At 42.4% G+C, this 14,961-nt stretch overlaps 1 protein-coding gene across 4 annotated transcripts; it reads right to left on the bottom strand.

Moving 5' to 3' along the window:
- Positions 1-2,232: 2,232 nt before the first annotated feature.
- Positions 2,233-10,927, bottom strand: LOC142962699 (regulator of G-protein signaling 14-like). Of its 4 annotated transcripts, XM_076103310.1 has the most exons (15): positions 10,745-10,927; positions 8,908-8,929; positions 8,590-8,741; positions 8,391-8,483; positions 7,722-7,865; positions 7,463-7,621; positions 7,274-7,355; positions 7,082-7,182; positions 6,705-6,923; positions 6,397-6,473; positions 5,982-6,108; positions 5,421-5,502; positions 4,565-4,617; positions 3,908-3,974; positions 2,233-3,277 (listed from the first exon to the last, which is right to left on the bottom strand). In XM_076103310.1, exons 1-15 carry the CDS (start codon positions 10,787-10,789, stop codon positions 3,027-3,029), a joined length of 1,674 nt encoding a protein of 557 aa, XP_075959425.1. In that variant the 5' UTR covers positions 10,790-10,927; the 3' UTR covers positions 2,233-3,026. The 4 variants fall into 4 exon arrangements, 3 of the variants coding, with proteins under 3 accessions (XP_075959425.1, XP_075959424.1, XP_075959429.1); XM_076103309.1 differs by having other exon boundaries at positions 8,590-8,929; positions 10,745-10,885; XR_012957360.1 differs by having other exon boundaries at positions 3,192-3,277; positions 3,908-3,970; positions 8,590-8,929; positions 10,745-10,887.
- Positions 10,928-14,961: the final 4,034 nt, after the last annotated feature.

Raw genomic sequence — 14,961 nt, 5'->3', positions numbered from 1 at the left:
TTACAGAAGAAAATCTGTTCTTAAGATTTGAATCCATAACACCAGCAGAGACCAAGATTGTTGGGTCAACACTAATCAACTCCCCAACTGAGAGGCCTACATGAAGCTTCACATGTCAGTGTCTGTAAAAGAGTTTCACAAGCAAAGATTTAAATGAGAACATCTATATAATCACTGCAGTTGTCTTCTTAAAAGGTCGACCCAAATGACCTGCAGACACAATCTGCAGGTGGTGGTCATCGATGTCCGTTCATTCCTTAGCAACAATGAAAGAAAATAATCCTTTCAGCTGTGAAGCGAGTGTCACTTTGGAGATAGTTTCCACTCCTCTGGGTCAACTAATCCCCATAATTCCAAGTTCAGTGGGTGAAATTGAAGCCTGCTGTGACATTGCCGCCTCGCCACATCCGTGCTGCTGAACATGCTAATCACAGAAGATCACATGCTTAGGATATGTATAGTTATAGAGGCTGTTATAGCACATGGATGCACACTGAGGTGGTTAGGGCACCAAGGTGAGCGTGTGGACAGTAGCTGCACCGGCAGAAGAGAGCACATTAAGACGGCTCACAGTGCCAAGGACATAATGTCCTGTAATTGATGATGATGGGTTGCCTGTTCAGCCACGTTCATGTGTGTGTGTGTGTGTGTGTGTGTGTGTGTGTCACACCCCAACTCCCCCCAGCTGGATGAATTTAGTCAATAGTCGACCAACACAGCTGCTCCCAACCTGAATCACAGCTCGATCATATGTATCTCACCTGATAACTGAATCAGTGCTAATGAATCCACTATTGTTTTCATTTCTTAACACACTGAACACAGAGCCTGTCCTTCACCGGCTGAGCAGAATCTTTCAGTGCACAGTAATGTAAAGCATTTATCTGATGGATGGGTTTGGTTTCACACCACTTACGTATTCCTCTGCAAGACTCTCAAAAGGCACAGTGAGCGCCATTCAGAGCTCCCATTAGCAGAGGATTGAGTTCAGAAAATAAACACTTCCCAGATATACAAAGCCTGTTTGTTATCCATCCCAATGCAGATTACAGAAAGCAGCAAATAACAGATAGCAGAAAACATTGGCACGAAATGTGAGCTTTTCTATGATTGAGGAGATGAAGAGGTTTATCTCAAGACAGCATAAGACATTTAATCAAGCAATGAAATGCACTGAGTGACAGACAGGATGAGAGAATGAATGATGGGAGTGACAGAGAGAGAGAGAGAGAGAGAGGAAGGGCATCCAATGAAACTACAAGCACAGCGATCACCCCAAAAAATGAGATTAGTCAAATGCCTTGGGGATATTCAGACACTCACCTCTTTTTCTCCCTTCTCTCAGTACAGACGTTCAGTGGAGTAGATGGCACTCCTCATCTCACTGCTGCTCTGGTGTCTGTGTGTGAGAGCACACCCCTCTGCCCATTCATAGCTCCGCCGACACACCACTCATGCATGGACACACACACGGACACACACACACACACACATATATATACACCAATAACGCCAGGTGCGACAGTCATGTATGCTAATGTCTCCAGCCTGGCAGACGAAAGCTGTGTGTGAGACAGACAGGTAACATTTACTGCACATTATTGCTTCTTGCTCTGTTTACGGTCTCAGGTTTATTTCCTCAGGGATCACATCAAGGTGGGTGAATGAGATGCTTTGCAAACCCCATACCGTCACATGCTCTAAAATATGCATGCTGCTGACATCATCCATGTGGATATGAATCCATCTATGACTCATTTGTTTTGAAACTCAAATAGCCAAATAAACCCCAAAATAGTCCTTCCGGGCTCCTTAACTGGAAATCACCTTCCAGCAACAAGTCTGTAGACAGATGAAGCAAGTGATTGGCTACAAATCTTCATAAAGAGCCAATCACAGCACTGCAATGATCTGCCGTCACTGTGCAAAAAAAGAGACATAATTACACGACGCCATTTAGAGGGCGGTTTCTCTACCAGGATCCACCTAAAAGGAACAAAATAATGTAAACAAAGCTAGTTACACTCGATACCTACACAGACCTGTTTCACACTGCATGAGTCACACAGCCAGTCCACTGGGGCAGATGGGTCTGGCTGAACATATGAAACCAAATCACGTAGCATTTGTCAAGCCAGAAACTGACCTCAGTGATTCATCCAAAAGATTCCTCTGAAAGCTGAAACTTTGAGTCTTTGCCACAACAACAAAAACAGACAGAAATGATCACCCTTCATCATTAAATGCTTTAATTCTTTGGATACACCCTGTGGGATTATTTTTTGATGATCACATTTTATTCATTCCCTGCAGTTTCACATTACTAATTCATAATCTGCACCTTGCGAGGCGACAGAAAAACAGGACTTAACGAGGGCTTCTCAAAGTGACATCACAGCAAACAAAATGCAGTAACCACAAGCACACATTTGAAAACAGCAAGTAAGCACACAAAATTAAAATTAGTAATATAAAATAATAAAAACTCATCTCAGTAAAATATATTCAATAATCTTAATTCAAACAAAGAAAAAAAACAATTGTGCAATACACTTAAAGAAAACCCTTGGTGACAGTCCTGAGCAGAAACATTTGTTTAGAGTTCAAAGAAAAGCTCGACCGCAACATGAGATTGTGAGTAAAGCAACGTGAACTTCATACTGTACAGCGGGAAAACATCGGGCAACACATCGGCTTCAGGGCTTAAATGTTCAGCTAAAACTTACTTTCAAAACAGGTTTGGATACATTATACAATTCATAGCAAACATTCTTTCCATTGACATATGTAGTGTTTTAAAATGACACCATAAATGTTTGCAATGATCTTTCTTCTTTACATATTGCCTTAAGAGGCAAATTATCAAGAGCAGGGACGATGGCACACTGCGGTCTCAGAGCTTCTTTGTAAACAAATATAAAAAGTGCTTGACTAATTTTCACTGTCTTTGGACGCGATTGGCATTGTGAGACGTTTGTTGTAGTTTGTAATTGAGTCTTTGTCCATCCCACACACAGAAAAGTCTTTCAAACTGCCGTTTCCTTTACGTCTTTGGCTTCAGAGTCAGCGGTTTCCTGCGCTGCTCCAGCTGAACTGGACGCCTTCTTGGAGTCTGCAGTGGGGGAGCTGGTTGTACTGGGTTCCTCTGGCTTCGCGTGCCGTCCCTGGTCTGAGGCCAGCTTCAGGAACAGAGGGACCTCCAGCTGCTCTTTGGTCAAAAGGCCTCGCTGGTCATCAACCCTGCTGCACTGAGCCCTCGTCAGCAAGTCCAGTAACCCTGACACACACACACACACAGAACATCCTGGTCATTCTGACGTCGTTTCAAATAAAGAACACTGTGCCGTTTTAAATCCGCCTCAGTTATTTAGATTTTATAGTTTGTAGTCAGTCAACACAGTTTTAGAAAAACAACAACTAACGTTTAAATAGTATATATTCAACATCACGCCCCGGGCAAGGATACTAGGAGTGGGCTATAAGGATTAAAGGTGCTATCAATTTTATATTGCATATGAATGTAGAACATAAGTTTATATTCTGCAGAGAAACTTGAAACGGAGTTAGTTTCTTAAGTTAATTCTTGACCTTAAAAACAGCAGCTGATAAAACAACCTAACTCCTAGAGGTCCATTTAGTAGCTTTGATATCACACAAGTTTCCTCAGCAGATGGAGTTTGCCCAGTCGTCACGTAATTTCATTTTTTTTGCACTTCCATCTGCTGAGAAAAATGATGTGATGATTGAAAGGCCCAGAACAGCTTCTGAAGTCAGCTTGTGGTGAGAAATGTTTTTGTTTTGGCCTCTTCATTTTAATCTCACTATAGATTCCTTGTTATAAATGGAAAAATCTATCAGGCGTTGTCATGTCGAACCAATCCTCCAAGATACTGATGAGATGTCCTACCCTCCATTTCGGGGTTTTTACTGGTCTTGGCCCGGGCCTCCACCCCAACTGCACTCACTGCTCCTGCCTTGGACCAAAAACAGATTCAGGCGTTATCAAAAGCACAAAATACAGCTTCACAGGTTTTAAATCCTCGGAACATTGTAGGCTACACATTCTAGAAATCACACAAGGAATATAACTTTTAATGAGATAGATGTTGAGGCTTTTCTGTTGGTGTCCATGAGCTGTGGGCTGTGTCACAAACTACTTCCCTTTAACTCTATAGTGCACTACATCTACATTGTATTTGTTGTGTGAATTTTCCTAAATGGGTTGAAAGAAAGTGTCCATAGTATGTACATTACTTTCTGCTAGCAATCCCACAATGCACTTCATAGATGTGAAAATATTCCCTACACAACCATTAAAATAAGTTATCTATACAATATATATATAAAACAAAAAGTATCGTCTAAATAACAATATAATGAAGGATGCCACCAAGGTTGTGTCCAGAATGACTCCCTTGTTCACACACAGCCATGGTCTTCACTATATTCTTATGTAGATAATAACCTCGACAACCTCAGCAGCTCGCCTTGTATGCATGACTTGTCCGTATTGTATGGATGTTGTTTTGGTTTCATGTTTAGCATTCTATTAATATTTCCTAACCTGTGTGGCTGCAGCAGAACCACTGCCCCTGGAAACACTGGTCTGGTCTCTTCCTGTTCAAACCACACGAAAGACAAGTTTCACTTTATAACAGTGCTTTCACTTCCAGTAGAAAACTAGTCTGCTACAGAACATAACTACCCATTGTGTTAAACACCGACACAAGCCAAATAAAATACTCTTTAAAAGAAGACTTCAACTGGTACTTCTCAGACACAACCACTACTCTAATCCATTGCCCTCTTCCTAAAGCCAGTGAATGGGGCTGAGGTAAGGAGCACTGATCCAAAGTGAAGTCTGTTCTGGTCTCCTCGCAGTTGGGAAATGAGGTGAGCGAACTCAAACTGGCACAGCACTCAACAAACCAAATGGACTCGGACATTTTAACCCCACAGAGATGAATGAAGATGCAGGCAGAGAGAGAGAGAGAGAGACGCACAAAGAAGTCAGAGCAGGAAATGAAAAGGAACACGCAGACAGTGACACAGAAAAACCCGGGCATGAAAGTAGACGGTGAAAGGACCCCCAGATAAGAGCCAAGAAATACAGAAACACTTTCTAGGACCCATTTAATAAACTATTAAGTGAGTAAGAAGGCACAGCCAGAGTTCAGACGGCAGAAGAGAACAAACAAAGCATCACCAATGTGTCACCCACATCACCGACAACCAACGGTGGCTGGAGGGCTCGAGTGTGCCTTCTCCGATTTGATCAAACTCATTTCATTTACTCGTTGGTTGCTTTTCATCGTGTGGCTGCTCGTGCTCTTGGGGGAGCAGCGTCGTTATTATTAAATGATGTTAACATTCCCGTTAAAGTAAAACATTGGGTTTGAAAAAAGGGCAAGTGTATTAACCTTTGGTTTTGTCAAGCCGCAGAGTCTTATTGGCCAGTCTGAACACAGAGCCGGTCATGTTCAGAGGCTCGTTGCTTCCAGCCTGAAACGAACAAGGAAGTAAGATCCGTCGAAAAGATGCTGACACACACACACAATCAGTGGCACAAAGAAAAAAGGGACTAGATGCATAAAATACACATCAATGAATTACAAACAAGTAATCCTAGTTACTTATTCCAATAACAAAATGCTTATGCAACACATTACATTTTCAAATTAAAATGACAGATTTTATAGATATTAAGATGATCAGTGACGTGTAAGGGGTTGCCTAGCAGCGGCTGCTGTCAGCAGGAGGCAGACGGAAAGAATTAAAAGAACATTTTTAAAAAACATGTCGGACATGTCTACTGCTTTGAAAAGTACGGGTGAGTCAATGTGAATTTACGAGATTATTGCAAACCATAGTAATCAGTTAAGTGATTATTTTAAAATTAAGAGAAAGTTCTATCAATAATTTACTTATCTGAAGAAATACTCAAGCACCGCCTCCATGATACGTTTCATACACACACTCACCATGGTGACCAGGGCCTCCTGCGGCTTGACGTGGTGTTTGTGCAGCACGGCAGAGAGAGCGTCCTGCAGCGTCTTACTGGACTTCACCATGATCCCAACCGTCTTACCGGTGAAGGCAATCTCCAGCCTGAAGCACACGTGCATTTCAATTATCCCGCTCACACAGTGAATACAGTGGCACAGCATCATTAACATCTAATCGTACAAAGCCTGCCACTCAGTGATATCTTAGCAGGAAATCCAAAATTGGACATTTGATAATGTATTCAATGCCAATGATGACTAATCTGTCTGGTGTTAACAGGACTTCCCCCTGATGTGGTGAGAAGTTGCATGCAGTGGGGGAGACGAGGGTGTGAAAGCCCACTGAGGGTGACAAAGAAAAAGCAAAAAGAGGAAGTGACAGTCGACTCACGCAAACGTCACCCTGAGCTCCAGAGAGACCTGCTGATCCCTGAGCACCGAGCAGTCCTGGTCCAGAGATAAGGGTTGCTGCAGAGAGAGCAAAGGTGTGCCACACACAGAAGTGACTTTCAGAGACGTCGGCATCAACTGGGGATACTTTCAGAAATGGAGGGAGTGAGAGGCCGGGAGGATGTTACAAAGAGGAAGAGGGTAGTCATCTTTCTCATACCGCCTGTTGCAGAACAACTCTGCAGCGCAGTACATAAATACCTTTGAACAGCTTCTTGGTTTAAAGCTACAGAGCAGCTAAGTCCTCACCTTCTCCTTGCCATGAAGGTAGATGATGACATCTTTCAGCGGGAAGCCTCTCTTCTCACACAGGCTAGCCAGCATGTCTTTGATGAGGTGGCCGCTACGCGTGGGGGCCAGCGAGGCGCTGCCATCGGGCAGGTAGACACAGCAGTAGCCCCCCTCCACCCCGATCCGACTCCCACCTCCACCCCCCTGCTCTGGAGGCCGGGGACTCAATGTGCCATTCTATGCCACAGATGGAAAGGACCAGTTAGTTAAGAGTGAAAAATATACTTCAAAACAATAGAGCTAGGCACTCCATGTCAGATTTTCTTCTTTATTCTAGTCTGCGATTGGTCTACTTGAATACAGTATTTTTTTCATGTGTGCCCTGTTGCACTGACCTCCATCTGCCTGTAGAGGGAGCCGAGCTCTACACTGCTGCTTGATTTGACAGACACGTAGGACTCTTTTTGGGAGACTGAGCCAGGGTTGTTGGATGAATCTGTTGTCATCAATAAAAGGAAATGAACAAAAACAGAGCCAAAGAGAAATTGTGGGATAAAGTCACATGATGTACATCAAGGCATAACTACCTCCCCAGGATCCTCTTTTCTGTCCCTGTTTTTCAGAGGCAGTCTTGCCACCTGGCAAGCTGTTGGAGTCCAACTTCTTATTCTGTTTGAGATAGTGATAGAAGAAATGCAACAGCAAAATTTAAAGCAGCAATCATGTTTTTTGCTCCCTTTCCTGCCCCTCAGTCACTCTACCTTCTTGTTACTTACGGGGCTTCTGGTGGACACGTCCTCCCAGGATCCCGTGCAGACCGGCTCTGTAGAGAGCTGAGGCACAAGTTTACGTCCTACGCCTCCCAAGGTGCAGCTTTGGTAGAGAGGGGAGCGCACAAAGCGCCTGTAGCTGTCCATCTTCATCAGTTTGAATATCTGACACAGAGCGGGGACAGTTGAACACACGCCAGCAGAGGCACCAACAAAGAATCACTGCATCACTGAGCTGAAATGAGAGTGTGGACTCCAAACAGACCTGTGCTTGGGCCTTGTTGAACATGTCGGGTGTGGCCTGTTCCAGGTCCTTCTCCTCCATCTTGGCTGTGTCATCGATGTTGACCGAGTAGGGAGCGCTGTCAGACAGGTAGGTGTTGTAGATGGAGCGAGCTGCTGTTTTCAGCTGGGAAGACAACACCTCCATCAGACTGAAACCTCCTGAAGATCAGACATCAACTAAACTTGGTTTGCTCATCATCGAGTCTGATCTGACGAGACATCTTCGAACCAGAATAGATTCAAACGTCAATGTCGCACTGAACCAATTTCCTTTTGGATCTCATCTGAGAAAAACTGAGTTTAATTGATCAAACAATAAGTCTGCCTTAAACCTCTCAGTTTTATTTGAAGGAATAGTATAAAGGAAGGGAAACATCTCAAAAATATGAAACCGCTTCAGTCAGTCATCATTTTTTACTGAATATAACTATATGTCAATATATTCTAACACAATAAAGGCAATCTGTTGACTGCTACACAGACCGCAACATAGAACCACGTCTGGTCAACAACTACAAAAATAAATTTCAGCATTCTAATGAGTATTCATAAAAAACTAATATATAGAGTAAACAAACGACAGCAAAATGAATCACAACGATAGGTCAGAAGATTCACTGTGTAAAGAGGTAAAAAAGTGCCATCATACCTCGTCCAAGGCGCTGGCTTTGATCTTCCTGAATTTTTCGCAAGCTTGCCAGAATAAGATGTTCTCCGCACTCACCTCAGACATCAAGAAGGACTGTGGACAAAGACACGTACACTGTATGAACACATAAGGCACGCCTGGAAACACTAGATTTATTCCTGAACATAAAATCACAACATGTGTGTCGAGTGTGTCTCACCGTAAACTGGTGGACTCCATAGGGGTCCTCCAGCAGCTTCTCAAAGGAGACGGCCCAGCTCAGCACACCGCTGGCCGGGCCGGCCTCCCCGCCCGGAGTCCCTGGAAGGCTGGAGCTGCTGCCTCCACAGCCCCGTGCAGACATGTTCAACTCTACACATGCGAACACAAAAACACACCCATTTATCAGGACAGAAAAGCATGACCAAGAATGAGACAGATTTAGATATCTTCTCCTGTCGTGCACAGACATGTTTCTGTTCGGAGAAATGCAAGATGTACGGGATTGTCAGCCTGCACGTTGGTCTTTCAGGCTTACCTCCGTCTGACACCGCCTGGCTCTGTGAATAGAGAGACAGAGAGATAAGGTAGGGAACAACCTCAAACCAAACATATGATCATTCCTATGGCAGTAGTTGAGAAATCCAACATTCACTTCATTGAATCAGAAAAATAATTATATTTAAAAAAAGGCATATTCTCCTAGAAGCTGCAATCAAAAGTAGAGCACAGAACAAGAAAAGGAGATGTTGAGTACATTTAAATATTACAGTAACAGCTTTACAATACTTCAAATGGTGTTAAGACAGAAGCTAGACACACCCACACATACACACACTGAGGCCTACATTTCGGAAGTGAGATGTGAACACCAGCTGCATGTTTTTTGGCCTTCTCCCTTCTGTGTGACAATGCAGTGCAATCAGTCAAGCTGTTTTCACAGGAAGTGGTTGTGACACTGATGACAATGGCTCTCATTCAGCTTTCAGAACTCTCAAAATTCACATCTTGTAAAAGTTCTGTCATAAATCTGAGCAGTTTCACAGTTAAATACTGCCAATAAATGGGCTATCTGCATATTTTTTACATTTTAGAAATTCACAAATATCTTGCTTCACAAGTTGTTTAATGTTAATCAGATGACAGTAAGCTAAATCTAGTTACTTCTTTTTTGTTCTGGTAGTTTTTAACTTTCATGCATACTTTGTACCATCTTATTGTGAGTTGATATGCATGCAGCTATTTATCGTAAAACTGACTTATCAGGTCTCCACATCAAACATGCAAACTATTGAGAAGGTACATGTCGTACTGGGAGTGAGAGAACTTTCCCAGCATCCACTAATGCATGTTAGTATTAACCATGAGACAGAGGCCCATCTCCTGTGTACGTAGACGGTACAAAACTCTTCAAGAGGAATGAACCCACAGTATTGATGTTTTTTACCTTGAATAAATTACTAGTGAGAAGATATACTGCTTGCGTGTTCATTTTAGATCAAGCAAAGAGAAAGCGTTTGACTCTTGGCCATTGATAAACTCTGCCCATATAAGGTCGACATGGGCTGGCAGTTTGTGCAGGTGTGAGCTCCACTGTGGCTCCGCCTCTTCACTTCTTTGCTCAAACTCTGGCTCCAAAAGCACAACATGCCGGTGCCCACAAACACAGAGTGCAAGGAAAACAAACGTCTCCCCAGTCTTGCTTGTGCACCTTTCGTCAGAGGAGAAATATCTGAGGATTAGGATTCTCTGCAAAGCCTTTGAAGGGGACAAAAGATATGCAAACTCACAATGTGAGGGCGGAGTCTGATGCAGCACCAACTACAGGAACATTTGCAATCACTCAAAATGCACAGAGAGCTTTTTCTTGCCCCTGTGAAATACATCTTTATAAACACACACACACACACACACACACACACTAAAGAAACGTGGCGCTTTCACACCGAGTAGACTGAAGCCTTCTCGGCCTACACATGACAGCTTGGACAATGGGCACGACTTGGTTTCCGCTTCCGACTCAACGGGCCTGATCTATTGTGCAGCAGCTACACACTGTTCACTTCTGAGGGGTGAAGACAGACAATGCAAGCCAACACAAGAAACTGCGCCACCGTACTCAACTCACAGTACGCACACAGCTAAAGCGTCCTGATAAAAAAGCGGCCCAAAATTTGTTTACCAAATCATGCGAGGACTATAAATAACAGGTACGCAACACACTAAACTCCAATTTATTTATCACATGTACGTTTACAGTCTTGAAACTCCTCTGAAAAGCCTTCTTCTTCCGCATAAACAGACCACTGGCTCCAAAGAAAACTGCACAACCAAAACAAAATGTACCCAACAGAAGTGCTGCCATGTTTACTCACCATGTGGCCCACAGGAATCCCTAAAGCATTGCATTTCTTCGCCATGGCGGCTCACACACCCCGACTACAAGGAGTGTTTATGCGATGGCACACTGTCAGGGGACACGGTTGAAGTGCTCCACCCAAAACATCATGCACACGCTTCATGCATACACACAGAAATTCATCATTTTGGGTCATTCCGTTACTTCCTGCCTGTAAGGGAAGTCTTGCCATAGCAACAAAGCCACAAAAGAGGAAGTACGGTTACTATGATCACACTGCTCTCAGCCCACATCTTGAGAAACACTATGATGGAACACAGACAAGACGAACGCACTCAGAAGTTACTAGACACAGCTTGCAACCATTATACAATCTAGACAATCTCGCTGCAATGTCATACTTTTCTTTTTTAGTCATTAGTGAAGTGTCCTTGTGCTTGGAAGTTATTAAGATTTTGACATTAAAACTACAAAACCGAGGCCTCTTGATATTCACTCATTTTAAAGATGGTAATCCTGCCTTACAATAGTTGAAGTCAAAATCATGGTGTTCCCCAAACTTCACTCAACTTCTACACGATGCACGAGAAACTTCACATCTCGTAAACAGGCCTTCTCTTTTAAATTAAATCATTATAGGAGTAACATTCTGCTGCTAGTTAAATCGTAAAAAATTCCAACTAGTGCAAATTATACACTTTCCCTATTGCTGAACCACCGTTGTGTGCGGATGCACTCTCCTATGAACTTGTGTGTGAAATGGTCGTCTTGCCTTCCAGTCCGCCATGATGTCAGTGACCGTGGTGCACCGGTTGTCATATTTCCTGAATTGCCTTTGTGCTGCAACTTTTGCCAGGCGGGAGAATCTGTGACTAAGTCCTCTGAGAACGAACATCTTCAGAAAGACGATCACACAAAGTCAACAGGTCAGAGGTAATCAACAGCTTTGATCCCAACATTACCTATTTGCTGATTCCCAGGTGAAGCAGGGCCTTTTAATTAACTATGCACCTGTGACTTATTATCAATTAGCTTACACGCGTCAACAACGTCCCTGTCTACTTTTGCTTGGATATATCGAAAGCTTTTTTGCTAAATGTCTAACTTAATGTGCAGCTTTTGAGACGTAATGTGAAAGCACATATTCAACACAGATAAGCTAATTGTATGTACGAGACAAAGGCAAAGCATCCTTTACTTGCAACGCAGTTTAGCTTACACACAAATTGTATCAGAGAAAAAGTAAAACGAAATGAAAGCACAAGATTGTGGCATGAATAAACACTTGAGCAGACAAAAGAAACCACAAGGCCTGAGTCTTAAGATAACAGGAAAAACAAATTGATTGGCTAACAACACCAGCCAAGTTCAACGTGATCTTCACTCGATCTACATTATCTATGACGAAGGAGAGACAAAGATGACTACCACGTGATTTTAATCCACAAACCAGTTTTGTTATTTCCATGTGGAGTTTGAATATTCCCCTTGTGTCTGTGTGGTATTATTTTCTGTTTTCCTCCCACAGCCCAAGCACATGCAGGTTTGATTAAATATAACTCTAAATTGCCTTTTGGCGTGATAGCATTTGTCTTTTGCAATCTGTCCAATGTGCACCCTGCCTCTTTCCCAGTGCATGCTGGGATGGGCTCCAGCTTGTTATGACCCTGATGGGACGAGAGTAATGAAAAAAGATGGGTGATCAGCAGCACTCTCTACTGGTCAACTCCACAAATATATACTGTGTATGAAGGCTCCGGATGATTTCAATGAAAGATGATATTGTATTTCCAAGCTTCAGTTCTACAGAATTGGGACCATTTCCCCCAAATGTCCGGGCACAGTTATACCTATGTGTTACATTATACAGTGTCTGCAAAGGGTAGTTTGCTTAAGCAAACCACTGATTTGCTTATAACAGGTTGCACGTCAGCATGCTGTCTCTGTCTTTTATATTCATGTGTCTGTCTCTCTGTCAATTTCTTATTCTATCCATTTGCAAAAAGTGTAAAAATCACATAACGTCAACCTAAATGTTACTCGACAACATAAACAGCAGCAGCCTCACCGTCATCGTTACCATCACTCTCATCTATAAAACACACAAACGGAGATATTGTTTGTGCCATTAGGTTCCAGGACAGAATGCATTTGCATGGGTATCGGTGTGTATAATCAGCTAGTGCCGTGCCTTTTGGTGACGCAAAGACCAATAGGTTAGGCAAAACAGAGCATCATTCAACCGTGTGTGTGAGGAGACAACACCACCACAGGTAACAAGAAAAACACGTCAGCATTATTTTCTACCTTTATGATTATATTTAGTGTGTGTAAAGTGTAAATGTAGTTAGCTTAGGACTCTCATTCTTACTTTTTGACTCTTTTCCAACAGAGAATGTTTATGAGAGGGGTATTTCTAAATATTTTGCTTGGTCACCTCCTCAGAGGTAAGTAGCCACTTATGAATTTGACAGTTCATATCCAGTATATGACTGTGTAGCTGTCCACGTATACATTTAATTCAATTTGTTTTAACTTTATTTAAGCTGGTGCTGGCGCTACCTGTGTTCCTCACCAGGGTCTGAGATGTAACGCCACAGGAGGAACTCATGCAAGTAAGAAAAAGAACTGTAAACCTCTCACGCTATTTATAAGCTACATTTGGAAATGTTATGTATGTATTGTTATGCTAATGTAGCTGAACGTTTTCTGCCATTAAATAAGGAGGTGAAATGCATTGGAAAAATGTTGTTCATGCTATTCGTTCGCTATAGATTCTTGTCTACTCTGCTCAAACAATACAGAGTGCTGCGACGGTGAGTGCATCTTTCTTTTCATTTGTTTACGTGGAGATCAATCCTATGAATTTTACATGGCACATTAGGTATAGTAATTGGCAGTGGAATGGCGGTAGCACAACAAGGATATTCGAACATGGCAAACATAGGAGACTAGGAAAATAATGTAAATGCTACATTTGATTGATCTCTAGTGTATGACTGAGGGGTTTTACTGTATAGAATAAGTTAAGTTAATAAGTTCTCAGAAAAAACTTGTATGTTATTTTTTAAATCTTAAAATAACTGGGATGTGTCATGTGTGCTCTGTTGTAAACAAAATGCTTATTGTGACGATATTCATTTCCATGTTTACTCTTGTACCTACAGATATTCCACCAAACTACAAAAAAGGTAACCTGTAACAATATCCTCGTCTGTGGCAGTATACACATAAACACATAACGTGACAGCTATATGCTTACCTAAAACTATCACTGTTGCTCCCCTCCGTATAAATGTTTTCCCTGCCCATCAGACTTTCAGGTTTCTGTCAACAGCACTGGATCCAAGGTAAAAGAGGGCGATGACATCACTCTGACATGTCTCCATAACTTTCCCGATTTGAGTCTGACTTTTGGGTGGAAGAGGGACGGGGAGGACATCCACGATGGCAAAAATAAAAGCAAGCTGCATCTCGAAAAGGTGTCGGCACGTAAAAGAGGCAGGTACATCTGCTTTGTGAAAAGCCTGTGTGGCTGTTACAAGTCTTTGCCACACAAAGTCACTGTAGAGGGTAAGTAGACATCCCACAGTCTAAGGTAGACATCTTCCTGCTTATTTCACACAGCTGCAGATTACATGTGCCTCTGTCATGTAGATTTGAATTCATTAACCAGGCTGAAAATAGTGCATTGTACAACTTTGAAATTGAAAATGAAAGAGCTGGAACATTTAATGAAGATATGAATAATAAAAATGCACAACTCAATGACCCTTGATAGCATGCGTCTTAACTGTCTGTCCGTGTTTCTGCCTTTGTAAATGTGTTCATCCAGACCAAAGTGTGTTGCTCCTGGTAATCTGCAGTGTTTCTGCTCTGGTGCTGGTCGTGATTATGGGGCTGGCTATGAAGTTCAAGCTGAAAAGAGACAGCGGTAAAGACATTAGTTCAGGTTGTTTGTGGTATTACACAATACATAGACAGAGAGCATTGTCTCGAATGCAAATCATGATTAAATACAGATATAGTGTAGGGCTTTGTTGCCCCATGGTGCACACATTGTATATTTCAAATACTTAATGTTTAAATCGTTCAACATTTTGGAAAATCCGCTTATTTGGCAGAAGAAGATCGATAACACTCATATCTGTCCAAATATGTTGATCTTCTCATCGAACTCTTTACTAAAAAGCAAAAAGACATATTATCCTAGTCTTCAATATTTGCATCCTG

This window comes from Anarhichas minor, unplaced genomic scaffold (assembly GCF_050575085.1).
Source record: "Anarhichas minor isolate MPS153535 unplaced genomic scaffold, ASM5057508v1 ptg000028l, whole genome shotgun sequence".
Taxonomy (NCBI): Eukaryota; Metazoa; Chordata; class Actinopteri; order Perciformes; family Anarhichadidae; genus Anarhichas; species Anarhichas minor.
Note: the sequence above shows the minus strand (reverse complement) of the source record. Positions and strands in the feature narration are given on the sequence as shown.

What these genes read in the sequence shown, in the direction of transcription:
- LOC142962699 (XM_076103309.1), bottom strand. Translation starts at nt 8,841, where the DNA reads ATGTCTGTGCACGACAGGAGAAGATATCTAAATCTGTCTCATTCTTGG. An exon ending in GAAAAGAGGATCCTGGGGAG is followed by an intron (nt 7,183 to 7,273) that starts GTAGTTATGCCT and finishes TGATGACAACAG; the next exon opens with ATTCATCCAACAACCCTGGC. An exon ending in TAAAAACCCCGAAATGGAGG is followed by an intron (nt 3,278 to 3,907) that starts GTAGGACATCTC and finishes TGTGTGTGTCAG; the next exon opens with GGTTACTGGACTTGCTGACG.